The sequence below is a fragment of the Chaetodon auriga genome, chromosome 7, assembly GCF_051107435.1.
Source record: "Chaetodon auriga isolate fChaAug3 chromosome 7, fChaAug3.hap1, whole genome shotgun sequence".
NCBI lineage: Eukaryota > Metazoa > Chordata > Actinopteri > Chaetodontiformes > Chaetodontidae > Chaetodon > Chaetodon auriga.
In genome coordinates, this window is record NC_135080.1 from 19,297,937 (window position 1) to 19,316,894 (window position 18,958).

Sequence of the window (18,958 nt, forward strand, 5' to 3'; positions counted from 1 at the left end):
TACAGGATTGACAAGTCCACTTTGTCTGCACTGAAGGCCCGGTAAGTTCTTTAAATAACTGGTCTCAGGCATCTTCTTGCCTCTAAAATGATCAAAATCTATCTCAATGTCTAGTTAATATTCTAATCCTAGCCAGTCACTTAATTTGTGTAAATGTGCTTGTGGAGACATTCCTGGGAGGCACTGATGCGTAACCGCTCACAAATGAGGACCAAGATTGGCCGTGTCGTAAGTAACTTTAAAAGCCACTTTCAACCTGGCTCCTGCTTACTCTTATTTCCCCTCACACTGATTGATTCCGACTAAAACCACAAACAGTCGATTCACAGCAGAGCGATGGACGTTATACCTGAGCAGCACAGAATATAACACACTCCTACTCACGCTGCACTCAAAGCAGGTCTTTTTCAAGTCTCTGCAGTTTGATGTTCAGTACTGCTTCATTAATTCCTTGTTTGCTCTTAACCTTCCATCCCTCATACTTGTGGCACTCCTTGCTGCTCCAGTGGAGATGGTCAGTTGTAGTTAAAAACCGCGGCTGTGTTGTGGCTCCTTGGTGTGAATGTGACTCAACAGCAATGGTCCTTTAAGGGGCGAGTCAGCGAGGGGCTGCTTTGCGCTTCATGCAACCAGACAGGAAGATCTGGTTGGGTTATTGCATTGATAATACAGAAGTTTTGACGACGTTTCTTGACTTGGTTAGAAGACCCTTCTAACTTCCATGTCAATATAAATGTATGTAAATAAATAGCATTCGGGTTTTTTGTCTGGTTGCAGACCTCCACATTTTATTGCATCCTCTCCACTTCTGAAATCAAAAATAAAGCCTGTGTTCTTATCAAAACTCATTCCTGAACAAACCCTCTGGGTACTTAATTTTCTGCTTTGTCAAGTTGTTCAGTGCTCCAGTTGAAGGACGAGACGGCGAACAGCGGCGCATCCTTCCAGACTGTCTGCAGCCCTGTCAGATCTCAGATCTCACTGATTCATTGTAAGGCAGCGTGGTCACAGCGAGTAAACATGTCAGGCATTAGTAGTACTTCTGCTTCTGTCCTTGATCAACACTGGCTTCAGGGGTGGAGCTGGACTGTGGGCATTGTAATGTGGCTTAAAACTGCTCCAAAACAGCAAGGATGGATCAACTGCAGAGGACTAATTGTCCCACAGGGAGTGATATAGTATAGCTTCATGAAATCAGATAACAGTCTTATATAATTGGGTTATGCACAGTTTTGCATAGTTTAATTTCTCTTTAGCACATGACCTTTCATAGCCGCAGTAGTATACTGTTTAGTAGTAGCAGTCCTGTGTCGCTCCACTCGCGTTGTTGATTCGTTGGCACAGACGTCCTTGTTCACTCTCACTTTGGTTGTCTGTGTTTTGGAAACAAGGACTGATGATGCTCAACAGATAATTCTGACTTTCCTTTGTATCTCAGAGCCTTAAAAGCAGAAGCTAACAGCTCATGTTTTGACAGATGTCAATTTTATTTTGTGGCTCGTGCAAGTGGAGAAAAACGTGAGGCTGAAGTGAAAATCCCCTTGTGCAGTGGTCAACAGCTGCTTGCTCAAATGAGCTCTGGATTGGGGTGGAGAGCAAATGTGATTATCATCTGCTCAGTTTGTGTACCTGCTTCATGCGATGCTCTTTCAGGATATTGTGTGTGAGGAGCTTCTCTTTGTTGAAACAAACCACCGGCAAGCTCTGTTAATGGAGGTTGCCGTAGTGATGGGAGATGAAGGGCTTGTGTGCATGTGTGTTTGTCTCCATCTGTATCTACACCCCAAACCCCACTCTCAGGAACTCACTCCACTATGTGTCTCACTCACTTTGGAGTCAATTACCGTCCCTCCCTGAGCAGCTTTGAGCCTTTTCTGTTGCCACACGTCTTCATGTCTCACCTGTTGGCACCACCTGTTGAAAGACTGCGCTTCACTGTTGATTTTGTTTTGGGATTGGTTGAAGAAATGACACATTTGGAAACAAGCTGCCTTGACTTAAGAAAAAAGAAATGTCCATGTTACCTTTCTGTCTCTAATTGAGTCATAGAAATCAAAAAATGTCAGTGCAGTTGGACGTAATTCGAATTTTGCAGAAATTAATTAATGTGGTTAATTAAATCAACTAAGCTGGTAGAAGCTAAGTACATTTTTAGTTTTTAGCCTTTCGAAATGAAGTGACTGTGTTTGATTTCTATAGTATAAGATGATGAAGTTTGACTTTCAGATGGACATGAATAAGACTCAGGATTAAGATGCTGGACTCAGGCTGCAACTGCTCCGTTGATAAAACATGGCAGATTTGTTGTCAGCTTGTTCCAGACATGTGGGAAATTCAGGTTAGCCTGAGTCATGTAAAATAGGACTTGTTGGTGAGCTACGGCGTTTTCATGCACACCATCAGATGCACACACGGACACACACACACACACACATCCAGTGTCTCGCTCGCTCCCTGGCCAGGTGTCATTAGACCGTCTGCTCTGGAGTGGCTCTGAATATAAATGAGTGAGTCGTGACTCTGCCTCGACGCTCAATAACACCGACTTGTGTGTGCAGGCGTGCGTGCGTGTCCAATGGAGGTGTTAGATATGAGAAAGCACCATAGTGTCAAGAAAGAGAAGAACACTTTGCAGGATGGAAAGATTGATATGTTGTCACCCCCAGTTTATGATTGCTACCAATTAGAATCCAATGCAAAGGGGAGGATGGGCAGATGGAGAATGAGGTCATCATCCTTGTGGTGGAATCATGCACAAGAAGGGATTTTCTTTGTTTTTAACATGATCAAATACCATTAAGAATAATTTCATTTTGAGTCACAGCAAGGCAGCGTGATGGGCCAGAAAAGGTTGAGAAAGCCTGGACTTACATGATAACATGAGAAGAAAGAGAAAAAAAAAGGCCTGGAGGAAGACAGAGCAGGATGACAATTTCACCTCTTCTTTCCATTCCATTATCACCACTGACTCTTTATTTGTCTCACTCTGGCCCCAGCTGCAGAGCTGGTAGTCAGTCTGCAGTGGCTTTGTGTAAGGAGTGCAGGGAATACATATATATATATATATATATATATATATATATAGGAGAAAAAAGACACAATGTAAGAGGAGAGACAAAAAGAGAAAGGTGAAAAGGAGAGTGGAAGGCCAAGAGACCAAAAACACGAGATGGATGTCTGACTTCAAAGTTTGCGGCTGCAGGTGAGCAGGTGTGAGGATTCTGTTTTGTTGTCCTCTCCCTCTTCTCTCCCGCCTGCCCTCAGCTTACAGTGTGCTTTTTATTCCTCCCTCGCTCCATCTTTCTCCTCTCTGCTCTCTGTCCTCTGCCATTAATCCCCAGTGGTTTACAAAGGAGGGAGGATGCATGGCTGATCCCACAGGTGCTCTTTGGTGGTGCAGGTGGAAGCATAAAAAAACAAGATCCCGGAAGTCTTGCTTGCAGAGATGCACGAAAAATCGATTAATCTTATCATTATAAGACTTCCTGCATCTTGTTTTTTATGGATCCCCAGTGTCCCTCTGCCTGTCCTCTGCTCACGGTTACCACAAAGAGATCTCTCCACCTTCACCATGCACACGGCACCTCATTAATAACTGCATAATCAAACCAGTGTGTGTGTGTGTGTGTGTGTGTGTGTGTGTGTGTGTGTGTGTGTGTGTGTGTGTGTGTGTGTGTGTGTGTGTGTGTGTGTCTGAGCAAACACATGCATCTGTTTGTGGGTTTTGTCTTGAAGTGGTGGTGAGGCTGAATGCATATTATAAGTGGACAGACAGGAATAATAGAGGAGAGAGAGGATGAAACAGAAAGATAGAGAGGGAGGGAGGCAGGGAGAGGTTGAACCTGATCAGCTTCTTAATATTGTGACGATGCCCCGCAAACTGTGGTGAGTAATTGCTGTCTGTCTTGTGTGTATTTTTACACTGTCTGCATACTTGGAATTACATTCTTACAGAAAATCTGACCATCTGATGTTACAGCTAATAATTACTGTAATGCTATTAAAGTCAGAAGACGTATTGTGATTTGATCGCTATTGATACATTAACATGCATTTTGGAGAGGAGACTGCAGCATTTCGAGGCAAAACATGTTCTAAGACATATAATGTCCTTACTGACATTTGATTTGTCTTATGTTTTACTGACCTTACCTGACTGACTGCTGGTGTTGAAGTACAGAGAGGAGAGATGACTGAACTTAGTGAGTGAAGTTCGGTAAAGCCAAACAAGCCTGGAGGAGAGCAGTGTGCTGAAAAACAGTGTTGCTGTGTGTTATATGCGTTTCCTCAGGATATTTGATGGCTCCAGCTCATAAAGCTGGATTGTCAGTACCGTTCATCACAGCCTGGTGTACGGATTTGTTCTGTTCGATGTGACAAAGATGCATGAAATGACTTGATTGGCATCAGTCTGTTTGTATTAGACATGACACCTGCATGTCTAGTTTTTCCTTGTCAGAGCTGCTGTTGTACAGTGTGCCTCATGTCCTTATGTCTGGTATCATTTATGTGCTGTACGAGCTTGATTTCCAGAGTGTAAATACCAAAAAAAAAGGCTCAACCACAGATTTTTTAAGCTCTAGATTTACAATCTGCCAACTGTCTGCCTGACTGCTGTACTCTACTGTTATTAACATATGTGTGTGTGAGAGAGAGTGTCTGCACTCAGCTGCTGCTAATTAGACGTTGATACTGGTCATACATTATTCCCATCGTCCTCTGCCCCCTCCTCTCTTGTCTTCCCTTTCTACTGAAAGCAATCACACCATTGTCTTTATTATTGTTGCTCTTTGTTCTTCCATCCATTTGATGTGCCACTAGTCCTACACGCTAGCAGCTAGAAACATGGCTCCAAAGCTAAATGTTAAGCAGGAGACGGGTGCTATGACTTTTGATGCTGATATCTGTGATGGTTGAATTTATATTATTTTTTGTCAATGATTCTTTTTTCAGTGGTTTGAAGGCTACAATGGAGGTTGCAAGACCGAAACTCGCCTTTTTACGCATTTCTTCCATTCTTCACCACACTTGGAACATGCCGTGTTTTGGACATTTAAGACAGCTGAGTTTCATGCAGTATTTCTACGCTACTATGAGGTGTTACAGTAAAAAAAAAAAAAGTTGCTTAATATAAATCACGACTAAGAACAAGTTGCTGGAGCTGCAGGAAAGCTGCAGCAGCTGCCAGCTTTAGTGGCTGCAAGAGCTTTCAGCAGTCTCAGCATCCTTTTTTAGGACTGTGTTGGTGTCTCTAGTCTTACATTTGACTTCATTCCCTTTTGGAGGATATATTGCATTTTTGTTCACCTGAGCTGGATTGTTACGTGGATTGACGGGGAAGTGAGTGACACGAATGAGGCTGAGATTAAGGACCCTGGAGAAAATAGGTTTGGACAAAAAACATGAAAGAAGCCATTTTTGAAAAGACTCGAGGAGCACGGTAAGAGGAGGTGCCTTCCTCTTAAAAAAAAAAAAAAAAGTCCCCTCCTCTTATCTTTGTCTAGCCTAGTATTTTGGGGCCAGGTGTAAATGTTATCTGTCTACCAGCATCATGGAAAAGAGCAAATGGGCTGCTGCTATTTCTGGAGCCTGGCATTTACTCTATCTCCTAGTGCACCTTCTATATTGCAGCGAACGATAGTGAGTTGTGGCCACAGAACAAACATGAGACAAAATGTCTGCTGGTATCATATTTACTTTAGGTGATGGCTTATTAAGGCTTAAGGCTTTGCTCAGAAGAGGCAGTGGTTAGTCACAGGGAGCCTGCATGTTGCCTTAATGAGCTGTCAGCTTTATTGTGTTTTGCTTATTGGACACAGTTGTTGATGTAGTGTACACAGTTCCAGTCTGTTACCGAGTATAATATAAGCCTGGAGGCTCGTGTTATAGGGGGAAAGGAGAGGAGCAGTAATGGAGACAGAAATCCAGTCAGCTTTTATCTAATACATAACTGGTCAGGGTGAATGTGATGCTCAGCTTAGCGTAATTTGGGAACCAGGGTTCAGTGTAACCACAAACACTCACATACAAAGCTACAGAACCTAAAAGGTGGGACTGAGTAACTCCATGCCCCACAGTCTCACTTCACTTTTTTAAACAACAAACCCTCAGGTCCTGTGTGTGAGTTTCCCTCTGCCTGTGGGTGGCTGCATGAGTGAGTGAGTGAGTGTGTGTGTGTGTGTGTGTGTGTGTGTGTGTGTGTGTGTGTGTGTGTGTGTGTGTGTGTGTGTGTGTGTGTGAGAATTGTAGAGAAACCGAGACCACAAGGTTGTGGAGACACTGCGATGTGGGAAGTGGTGGAACTCCACCCATCCTCAAGAGCTCAGGGGGAGGATGTTGAACTTCCCCTGTTGTCACACCTTTGGTTCTAGTGAAATTAAGTAAGAGTATTAATTTAACTTATGACAGCATTCGTAATTTTTAAATGAAAAATAAAAACATTTTTACCCTTCAAATTGATTACAGCACTGGAAATCTGAATTCTTGATTTCTGGTCTTGGACCTACTTCTTGCACTCTTCTGACAGTCCATGGGTGAAGTGCAAACCACACATTTTGCCTATTCTTCCAAAGACCACAAGGGGGAGCTAACGGCACGTGTTTGTCTCGACGTGCCTCTCATTAATGAAAGCAGCTGAAGTGAAGAAAAACGGTCACTAGAGTGAGCAATTTCTCTGTTTTCACGTGTGCTGAATCAGTGTCGAGCTCCCACCCACCAGTTAACACATCCACCTGTTGAAGCTGTCATTGGGAATAGCTCTTAATGACTCACTGTGAGATCAATTTACACTTCATGCTTTATTATCTGCTATTTAAATCAAAACATGCAAGTTGATACACTGAGACGATTCAAGGACAATTCAAAGTATTTTTCTGACATGCGGCCGTGTTTTCTTTCGTTCATAGATGAATTCTATCACGAATAAACAAGGTGGAAAAACAGCAATTCTCCATCTAAACGTCACCTGACACACTCCACCTTAAATCCATGAGGCTTGTGTCTATAGGTTACCACTGCAAGACAAGTGCACCTTGTTTTTTTCAGCCATAGTGTACGTAGCAGCCTATAGGGAGCCAAGGCTGTTGCCATGGCAGCAAGAACTGATGATCATAAGGGATGGTCCAGTATGGTTCATTACCATGGTGATAGACCCGAGTTGTCTCACCTTGCAGCCAGACTTAATTGCCAGTGGATCGTGTGTGTGTGTGTGTGTGTGTGTGTGTGTGTGTGTGTGTTAATAATATACATAGGGGACAGCATAACATGGCTGGTAACATGACACTTACTTTGTTCCCCACGTGTAATGACCCAGATCTCTGCACTGTTTGTCTGTAGGGACGTTTCATTTGATTCATGGCCTTGCATTCTTGTTTCAGAGGAATTAGTAAGACACCTGCAGGTTTCTAGACACAGTAAAGAGCGACTACTTTATTAAAGGGCGATCAGGTGGCTGAGGCTGGCTGAGGACCATGTAGGGACAGGAGCCTCTGCCTAGAACAAGGCTAAATCTGATGTAATGACTGAGGGGTGGAGGCTGAATATGGTGCCATATTCAGGGGAGCGCTAAAGGATGAAGGATGTTTTTAATGAAAGGAGATCAAGTAGAAGTCATCTAAGAAGCCTAACAAGCTGCAGTGGATACAAGAGGCACTGAGTGACTTTTGACACAACAAGCTATTTTTGTTATTGCTGCTTTGCTTGCATTTTATATTTGGTTTGCTTAAATGAGCTTTTGACCGTTTGTCTGCTGTGCAAAGTTACATAAGAATTACTTACATATCAGTGACATCTCTTTGCAGGCAGTAAAGAGATGGAAGCAGGACGTTTTTAGCTCGTTTTAGCATAAAGACTGTAAGCATGGGGAAATAGAAACTCCTTAAAAAGGGGAGCAAACTGCTATGTTGTAGTATATCTTGTTAACTACTCATCAAATGATTTTCAAACTTGGCAACAATGCAGACTGGACCTCTAAGACACTGTGTGCAGTCACTGAGCTCCAGTGCCAACTGCTCACGGCCACTTGGGGGCAGCAGAAACAAGAAGCGCACCGCTGCAATATCATGACCTTTCAAGTTTGCCAACTTGTCATCAATAGCTTCTTCTTTCCATTGAGCAGACACAAAGCAACGTTAACATTCATTTCAGGATGTGTCTCTGGCCACCTGATGTTTTGAGTCCAGTGGTAACTCTTCTTTTAGGTCTGTTTTGGTCTCCACTCTCTCATATCCTTAACATTCACCGGCTAAATGCTCCACCTTGTTCACCAGCTAGTCGCTTATTGTCTGTCTGCTGTTTGGGGCTAAGCTGGTAGTGGAGTTTGTTCGTTTTTCTCTCCACAGCTTTTTGCTGTGAATAGCTGTCTATCTGTGCACCTTTAAACAGCACTATGGGAGCAGTGAGAGTGACAATGAGGTTAAGGAAGCCAAAAAGCTCCCTAGAACTGAGGGAAGCTGATGAGTCGGGTGATATAACCTGTGAGTCACTATCAGTAAAATCTTTCACATTCACATGTAACCATTTGATCCACTGTTCATCTAAATGTTCATTTTAGCAGCTTTACTAACACTAGATCTGCTCAAACATATAAATACAACACATTTAAAAGCTTCATTCACAAAGACATCTGGGACACATTTCTCTGCTACGTGCACAGATGAAACTGAGAACCATCTTTCCTCATGAGAAAACAAAATGTGTGGACTATTCCTTTAATCTGGTCTATACAACTACATTTTTGTGTCATTTTGTAGCTTTAGCCTGTATTTTCTTCCTTGGCCTTGCAAAATCTGACAGCAGAAATGAGCCTGAGGCCTAATTGCTTTATTTATAGCTTGTCTGTTGATCAGTGGCCACGTTCCAGACCAGAAAAACAAAACTGAACTACAGCAAGCATCATCTCCACTTTCCTCTCTCCACTCTCTCAATCCCTAAAATATGTATTGCCACTAGTATCCATGTGTGTATGCTCTGCTTGTTAAGTGAGAGTCTTGTTACTCTAAAGTCCCCCAGACAACCAGCTGCCTCTTTGCTTTTGACAAATATTTACCTCTTGCCTTCTGCCTGATGCTGCACACACACTCACACACAGAGTGGCTGATAAGCGCACCATCTGGCCTGAGTGCTGGCTGTTAAGGGCTCATAAAACAGACCCTCACCTATTTAGAGGCAGAGAGCTCCCTGAGCGGCAAGCTGCTGAGAACGGGTAAACAGCACGGACGCGTTCGCTTCTGCATACACGCGCACACAGTGGCACGTACGCCCACCCGCGCGCACATCCATATCCACGGGGGACGTAGGAGGGGGAGACAGATAGGAGGCGTGAGGATCAGAGATGTACCTGTTCTTGTTCTGTGAATGTCATCATCTCCACCACCCTCACTGACTTTCTCTGAGGATAAAGATAAACAGAGATTGATTCTGTAAACCTGCAAATTGACCCTACAGGTACATGTGCGTCAGCGCTGCGCTGCACATCTGACAATTTGTGTAACGCCATTATTCATCTCGTAAAGGGGTTAAAAGTAGCATTATTGTTTCATCTACTCCTGGGTTGATTGGTACACTCCTCACATCCAGCCTGCATTGTTCAATGTATTATATTATTTATGTCTCAAAAAATATAAATAAGAAAGTCTGGTGATATTTTCTCATCGTCAGTAAATCTCAAATATACCAAAATGAACAATGAATTGATGCCACAAGTGTGTGCATCCAAATCCTGATATATCTTCTTCCTCTGTGCCGTAAAGCTCCACTGTTGTATAAAAACCATTAAAGACACCATTCAGCCAGACAGCTGACTGAGTGACAGTTAATTACTATGAACTCACATGCTGCAGTTTATTTTGAACATCCTGCTGCCCCAAATACTCACTAGCACATCAAATGTGTATTAATCCACTGCTGAAAATAGTTCCCAACAAATTCACTATGCACTGTTTGCTTCTGAGTAACATTTGGTTACAGGCTTCAGCACCCAGCTGCTTTAGCCTTCATCAAGAACCAATAGTGTCCGGGTTGAAAGCCACTGCAGGCAGGGGAGGGAAATGAGGACTGAGAGAAAGATTAACACGTTACTCACGTTACACAGAATAACACCCGGCTAATCCTGTAAATAACCAGAGAACACAATAAAATTCAAGTTATTATTATTTAGATTTGTGATTGCAGCAGGAGAATGGAAACTTCTCTGTTTTTCATCCGAACGAGCTGAGAGGGCGATGACCGATAATGAGTTGAACTGGGAAATTAATTCAAATGCAACCTGACATTTAGAAGGCATTTCGTAACAGGTGTTGCATGTCTTTTATATTAATACGTCCTTATATAGGAAAATAATAACACCCAGTGATATGTTTGTCATCACTGTAAGTTTCCTTATTTACTGCGACTTGATACAGCTGCCCTTGGTGTGTGTTATGTACATCTCTGCTCCGTCTCATGGATCTCTGTTGTGTCTCTGGGAGTCTTTGCCAAAACTAACTAGGTCTGGCAGTGTTGCTGTTGGAAACCAACTTAAGAGGATGCTGTAAGTTATGCTCAGCGATTGCTGCTGTTCCTGTTTTGTACACAAACACTTGACATAAGCTAGCGGCAAATTACAGCCTGTCTCCTCCTTAGCATCTGAAAGAAGGGAGGGTGACGCTGTGGAGAGTGCAGAAAATGAGAAAGAGAATGGGGGGTGGAGAGGTGGTGGTGGTGGGGGGGCTTTGCATGGTTCAGAGGAGAGGCAGAAGGATCAAGAGTGATAGGAGAGAGCAAGGAGACAATAATAGGCGAGGGTAGACAGATCCTTCACTGAGATTGGACAAACAAAAAGGAGAAGGAGAACGTCAGACCTTCCTTCCTTCCCTCCTTCCTTCCTGGCACTGCAGTCTACCCCACACAGCAGAGATGCTCTTAACACCTAAAAAGAAGAGAAGAGGGTCAAAATGGAAAGGAAAAAATAAGACAAAGAGGATTGGTTCATGAGCTGGAGGAACAGACAAAGAGGTGAATTCTCTCTTGTGTAACATGAGGTAGAAAGAGGGCAGAGGAAGAAGGACAAAGGAAGGACTTGGGGTTATGAAATAGAAGTGTCCCTCCTGCTGTAAGTTTGACCTCTGTGGATGTGTGCTTGTAAGAAAGAAGGGGAATGCATGTGTGCTTGCTCTATGACCCCCTAAGTTCACTCTCAAACATCCACAGGAAAGCTGTCAATAGATGGCCGAGCGCTTCCCTGATGTTCTTGTCCGTCCCCAGATTCAGAAGCCATTTTGAAGCTTTCCATCAAGCTAACACTCGTTTTTTTTCACCCCCCGATTGTCGTGTTATCTGTCTCAGTCTCAGGGCTGAAATCACTTTTTGTTATTGGCTCACCTTGCTGTTTTTAAGTGGAATCATGGTAGAAATCTTTATTAAAGGCTCCTTGGCTCCTGTTCAGCTCTGTGCTTTACGTATATGCATAAACACACATAAACACACACGCACTTTCCCTTCTCAGTGCCCATTTTGTAAACACATCAGAGGCAGGGAACAAGGTCCTCTCTCGCTCTGGCAGAGCTGAGCTCAAACCCAATTTTCTTTCAAAGGAATAATTCATCTCCATATTGAGCAACCCGCAGATACGGCCTCAGCTTGTCCTTGCCTGCTCGGCCCATGCATTGTTGCTAACAGCTAAAATTGTAATGGCTTCTGTTGATAGATCATGGCAATTTACACCAGGTCACCACAAAATCAAATTACATTGTACATGCTAGGAAAGATGAAAGTCTAAATGTATAGCATGTATGCAGCTCTCACTTCAGCAAAATGTGCTAAATGGTCAGAGATTGAAAACCATTAAAAATATTGTTGCACAATTTGTTACAGCTACTGCCCCCTTCCAACCTGCCCGCTCTTGCACAGGACAAATGCCAATTACAATAATAACCGTGGCAGATTTACTGCCTATGAGCTGGTTGAAAACACTGTCTCCAGCTGACTTTTGACTGACTGTATGCACGATGTTAATGCTAAAAGACTGATGCTAAAGCTTCATGTGCTAAAAGTCAGCTTTCTTACCTGTTTGATGCCCTACATGTAAAACAAGGGACAAAGACACATCTTTGTGACTGTACTGCAGTGTAGAGCGAGTTAGCCTCAGTGTGATAAGGATGAACGTATTGTAGGGCTGTGCTGTTTCTTTCTAAAGCTGCTTTGTATTGTACCCTTGAAACCCATAGCTAACCATCCCTAGATGTACCTGATCCCTACATCTGTTTTGCGTTTCCCCTGCAGACAGTACTAAATGTAGGTGAGCTTGTTACAGGGGCTCCGGTGCTAACCCACTTCACTTTTTAAGCAGGTTGGAAACAGTAAATGAGTCTTTTCATGGTCGTGAGAAGCTGCAGCTTTTATTAACTAACACACTGTAACTTATACTGTACATTTACCACCAGACTGACGACTAATGGCTAAGCGTTTCCTCCGCTCTGCTCGCATTCACTGTTATTTCTGTGACGCTCACTCAACCACACACTCTCTATGCACACACATTCAGCTCTGAGCTGTGCTATTCTTATAACTAAAAGAACACACTGGAGGACATTGAAAGTTTTGTGTTCTTTCTTTTTGGTATGCTGTTGTTTAGTACAACAAGGAGACAAGCTTTGTTCTAGAAAAGGCTGCAGGCAGCAAGACAAAAGACATAAATGTGCTTGTGTGTGTTTTATTTTTTGCTTCTGACAGTCATCCAGCTGTCAGCTGATACAGTATTTTAGTCAACCATGCAAACTGAGAAACACATACAACAGGTTATAGAACGGGAGAAACACTGGCTCGTATATAGCACAAAAGAAGAAGAAGTAATTAAATGAATGAGGTGTAGCAGCACACATAAAGTCGAAGTTTGCTGTTGTGTCATGTGACGCTGCTTCAAAAAAAAAAAAAAAACTTTCGGGAGCAAGAGAACAAAGGTTCATTTGCGAAAACCAGCGTCAACAGGATGAAGAGATATTTGCGCGAAAGAGAGACAGAACATTGCCGAAAAGCCAATTTACTAACACATCACCAGCAGAGATAAGCAATCATGCTGCAAATTGCCCAGAGTGTGTGAAAATAATTATCCGATGACATTTCTGTCGCGGTGAAATGACGGCAGTGAGCAGAGCGCTAGTCAAGGCCAGTGTGCCTGGTGATTAACAAAGGACAGTCTGTGATTTGAGACTGTAATCAGCGCTCACAAAAGGAACCAATATATCTCCTATTCATAATCGCCACTCTCATTTCTATGCTCCGGCTCTTTGCTGTGATCTCTCACTTGCATTTTGTCTCCGTCCTCTGCTCGTCCTCTTTCTCGTTTGTCTTGCATCTCTTATTTACTTGCTCGGTCTCACTTCTTCACTGGTTTTCATACTTTCTATTCTCATAATTGCTCATAATTAATTAAGTTATTTATTGATTTGATTCTTTGTCTTTATTCCTGTTGTTTCCGCCTTTGTATCATCCTTGTCTCTTTTGATTTCTTCTTTAGGGAAACTACACTTATTTTCATTGTTGCTGAGAGTTAATGGAAATGGGGAGCCAGTGTGTATGTGCTGCACAACTTTATGGCAACCAGTGAAAACTTCAGGAAGTTACCCAACAAGAAATAATGGAGCATAATTCCCCGTAAAACTGTCAAATCTCATTCTTACACATTCACACAAATAAGGTATGCAGCCTCATTCCCAGAGCATCAAATTCCATCGCTTTAACATGCACCTCTGCGTCTCACTCAGACGCACAAAGTACCCTCGAGGGTCCATATGAGACGCACCAGGCTTTCATCTAACTCCATACAAACCCATCCGGGTCCACATTAGATGCCCTGAGCAACTGCCGTGCAACACAGTCTCATCAAAGTGACCCACAAAGCCTTCCTGCCAGAAAGCCCTTCTTAAACATGGTTGATGCTGTGAAACAGTCACAGTTTAGTGAGGTTTGTGCAACAAAACTGATCAGAAAAAGCTTGATCGCCTTTGGTTTCTCTCTTGGTTTCTCAGGACAGAAACTCTGGTCTCCTGGGTGGAAGTCATGTGTGTTTGTGTGACCCGTCCCATTTGCAGACTTTTAGACTGTGTCAACCTTCTCTGAACATCTAATATTTTTTTGTCTTTGACGATGGTCACCATGCCAGATCTAACGATCACAGCGCATGCCGTGACTGGTGATGCTGGTCCTGTGTACCGAAAAAAAGAAAAGAAAGCTAAAATGTCTGTGGATGCGCTATAACATTAAAAGCAAGTGCAAGAGGTGGTGTAAACTTTGGCCCATTCTGTCATTATTTATCCATCTACTGGGTAGCATCTGGATAACAATAATGACAGGTGTGAGTTTGACATATAGGAATTTTATTACAACAAAATCGTCTCAGAATCAGACTAGTTTCATGTAGTCTGAACCAGGAATTAGAGGTGCTGGTAGGAGGATTTTGTTACTTTTGGCCAGAGCCACCCTGTTCCCAGTCTTTGTGCGAAGCTAAGCTAACCGGCTGCTTGCTCCAGCTACATATTTATTCTACAGACACGAGAGTGATATTGATCTTTTCATCTCAGCAAAAGAAGGAATAAGCCTATTTCCCAAAAAGTCAAACTAATTGCTGATGCAGGATGAGTCAACCTTTTTGACACAGAATTTGATACGCTGGAAGGAGCTGCAGTCATGTACAACAGTACCTGGTCTTGGCAAAACAAGTTGTGATCCATAAATGGCACCTGGTGCTGGCATTTTCTGCTAATATCAAAAAGACCTCCCCTCATACATGCTGGGATAAACTCCAGCCCCCACGACCATGAACAGGATAAGCAGTCCAGAAAATGGTGGTAGGAGGAGGGATGGAAACACATCCTCTGCCTCTTCTCTAACTTCCCTCCATTTCTTCAGGCTCAGATGTTTTATATGACCGGACAGGTGCAGGCCTGTGTTTCACTGCACAGCTGTTCTTGATTCAGTTATGTCAAATCAGTGGTTTTCCAAGAAGAGATGGGTAACTACATGATGAAGCTTGGGTTCAGGCTCAGCTGAGCCTCTCACACACAAAAAAAGAAGTTCATCTTGTTTTTAAAAACATGTTGTTTTTTTAATTTCTGAGTGAATTTCTGATTAAATATTCATTTCTAAATAAAAAATGAGCATTTTAGTTTTGTTAAAATTGAAACAAAAACCATCCAAAGTTATGAAAAGTTTAACACTCACAATCTGCTTCATTAGGACTGTGTGGGTGCAGTTTGATCAGAATTGACTGAAAATGCTGGTGACTGATGGAGACAAGCCCACATTTTGATGATGACTCATTACATTTTGATTGAAATGTTGCTAAACTCTGATTGGTTCATGGAAATGTGTCACATTGCTGTTTTCCAGTAGAGGCCCGCCCACTTTACACCAGCAAGAAAAGCACAAACAGAAACAGACATGCAGAAAGATCAGATCAGCAAGAAGCTGATTGAGTAGAGGTTCTTGAAGGACATCGAAGTGGTCATATTGTAAGAAAGTGTTGATGGGAGATTAACTCACATGCATGCCAACCATTTATCCTTTACGTTACTGTGTTGCTCTTTGATCTTGTCTCATTTCTGAATGCTACAGTCACATTTTTCTTGCCACTCAATCATCACATTTGGTAATTCTAGTAATTGTAACATGATTTGCAGGTTTATCTTGTGTAAACTCTGTGGTTTCTGCCTGATGTGGACAGTACCAGCTGTGGTGTTCTGAACTGGATGTCTGGGCTGTCTGTGTCACAGCCTATCTGGAGACCAGACACCAATAGCCTTGCTGATGGATCATTCATCAGACACTACTGTGGATGCTCTGGGGGCAAGAGATCCGTTCGTAATAGCTGCCCGGGCTGTCGTGCTCTGTGTGTGTGTGTGTGTGTGTGTGTGTGTGTGTGTGTGTGTGTGTGTGTGTGTGTGTGTGTGTGTGTGTGTGTGGGTGGCCCTTGAAAATGCCCTGCTCTCCTCTGCACCGCCGTTCTGCTCTGAATCTCACAGGACTGTTCACTGGTCATGCTTGTACTTCTTCACACGAGACACACACACACACACACACACACACATACTCCCAAAGGCAGCTTTATCACTTTTTCCTCTTTAGTTTATCACCCTTATTTCCCACAGCTGGGGCCCAGGGGAAGTAAACTGCTCTTTGTGTGTGTGCGTGTGTGTGTGTGCGTGTGTGCATGTATGTCCAATGACTGGCTCCTTTCGTGCAGCCCAGCTCGTCCCCCAGCATTGTGTGAACACGTCTGTGTTTAATCCAATTATCACTCAAGGCCATCTAGGCTTTAGGTGAACATTTGAACTTACTGTCATCAAATAACCTCTGAAAAAGTTCAGCTGTGCAGACGATCCGGTCTCTGTCCTTTCTGCAACGACCATAACAAACACTGTTCCTATGCAGCATTAGAGGTCTGCACTGATTCATCTCTCATGTCCCCTGCATAGTCTAAATGTCCTCTGCACACATAAATGTTCAGCTGGAGAGGAAAGTTTCTGCCATAATACAAGGGAGAGCCATCCAATTCAAGTTCTGCAATATTAATGAGTCACAACACTTGAGGCATTCAAGCTTAAATTAAAGTAATAACACAACAATTTCATAGAAATTGCCTTTGCTACAGTCTATTTCCCATTGAAATAGGACAGCTGTGATCAGTCTCTGTTGAAATGAAAGCTTTAACAGTTATTGCTTTAAACACCAGGTGGCTGGGGCGTGTTGCTTTTTTCAGCAGAAGCACTGATAAAAAAGACAGGAAGGGTAGTTAGGACGAGCAACGATAGTGAACACGGCAGATGAGACAAAGACCAGTAGAGCTTTTTCATTCCATCGAAGTGGAGCAAAAAATGTAACCAAATTTCCAGAAAATCACAAAGATGAAAATGCAAATCATTTAACAGCGGGTGGTGCTGCTTTTTTAGTCAGGTGCCTGAGAAGGTGCAGAAGAAGATGACGCAATTAAATGACATCATTAGAAGAGTGCCAGGTTTTTTCAAATTTCCAGTATTTCCACTCTGCCTGTGTAGAAATAGGTGGATGGAAACCTGCTTTTTGGCTTTTTATTCATTGTCCTAGTAAGCACTTGAACTGGCTCACCCAGATGGAGTGTAGTCCTGACTAATGCTTTTGTTTACATTTGTGGCTTTCCTGCTATGACGTGTGAAGACATTGCATGGTTGACACTGTATGGCTGTCAGCTGATCTCTGGCAAGTGTGGTTAAAAATACACCACAACAATGACCTTTCACACTTAAGGGTTTGACCGTGCTTAAAACAAGCTAGACTGTCATCCAGCCTCATCTAAAGACAGATGTGTTTATACCTGTCCACACTCGAAGGCGGGGGTGAAACATACTGCCTCCTTAGATATTTGGCCTTTTGTCCAACTGCGACATGAAGTGGCCATAATTGCTGGATTGTCAGTGTTGGAGAGTTTCAGAAATTGTTGGATGCAGTACCCCGCAGACAATTTGGCAAGCACTTCATTTGAAGCATACTGAGCCTTGATAATGATAGCTATATGCATTTCAGTGGACTGCCAGCTTTAATGCAGCTTTTAATTCAGCTTTTGCTTGATTTTGCTGTTTGACTGGCTTCATGCCTGTTTATCCCAGCATCAGTACAGTTTGAAACAGCTAAACAACATCTGAGTTTGAATGAGTTCATAGTCTGTCACCTAACCTCACCCTTTAAGGTTGTGCTCGTATGTGTGTGTATGTGTGTGCGTGCACTGACCGTCACGCAGCACACTTTCTGTCCCTCTTCTTGTCTGTCCCATCCTCTCCTCCTTCTCCATCTGTCGCCTCTTGACAAACACATGGTGTCTTGTTTGGCCGACTCAGCAAGGCCCCAGGCTTCGTATGCTACATATATTCACACTCACACACAAACACACACACACACACACACACACACACACACACACACACACACACACACACACACGCCTCCATCTCTCATGCATTGTTGTCTGCAGGATAACAGGACTCAGTGATGTGGAGGGTATGAAGGGGTTTACAACAGTTCAGGCAATGAGACCGACGGATGCATCATTGGACAGAGGATTAAAAAGCAAGGGAAGCAAAGAAAGACAATAATACAATGGCCATCCTCTGTAATAGTACTGCAGTCCATTCACTTGAGGCTGTTATCTGGTTCGTCCTGTGTGTCCTGAAAGTCTGCCAGTGTTAGCTTTGTGTGGAGGAGGGTAAGACACAGAGAGCAGAGGAGAAGAGCAAACTGACATAAATACTGTTAATTATAGGCAGAGAGAAACAGAAACACAGGCGGAGGCAGAGGGATCAACAGACAGATGAGTGAATAGTTTTCTATTGTTAATTACTGTGCATGCAGGCAGACAGGCCGAGACTTGGCACCAGCTCATGATGAAGGCCATATTTCAGTGCCAGTCTACTGCCTGTCATAGGCAGTCAAGTGACATGCAGATCTCTGGGATTATAATTTTTTATTACAGGGCTGCACATGCTGGAGAAAATACCACATTTAGCACAGCAATGCAGTAGTGCTCACTGTTGGTTCATCCCCTTGGAAATATCAGAGGTCCTTCTTCTCGATTTGAGAGATTTGAGGAATGTTTTTCACAAAGTAATATTCAAACCTGTGCTTGTTTTGATAAATTGGTGCTATATTAAGTCTGTGGTAGAGATCAGATGAAGCTAAAGTCGTCCCATCCAAAATCTAACCTGTTTTCCTGTTGACCTGAGGGTCTGCCATAAGCCCCATGATGGTGGAAAGAAGTAACACAGTTTCCAGTAAACCTTCTCAGACTACTTCTGCAGCACAGTCCACTTCTCCACTGTACACCCAAATGCTTAATATGTTGCAGCAACAAGAGTGATAGTCTGACATGGAAGCTGAAACAGTTGCACGAAGTTTAAACCCGTATTGTTTTTTGGGGGCCTCATGAGAGCAGTGGACCAAGCTGCAAACACAGTAT

General features: G+C 43.1%; 1 protein-coding gene across 5 annotated transcripts in view; it reads left to right on the forward strand.

The window, feature by feature from the left end:
• rap1gap2a (RAP1 GTPase activating protein 2a) overlaps nt 1-18,958 on the forward strand; it is a 77,032-nt gene that overhangs the window by 13,018 nt on the left and 45,056 nt on the right. For all 5 annotated transcript variants that reach the window (XM_076734321.1, XM_076734313.1, XM_076734314.1 and 2 more), the window contains exon 2: nt 6-41. In XM_076734321.1, coding sequence (XP_076590436.1) covers nt 6-41 — 36 coding nt within the window. The remainder of the gene's footprint in view (nt 1-5; nt 42-18,958) is intronic.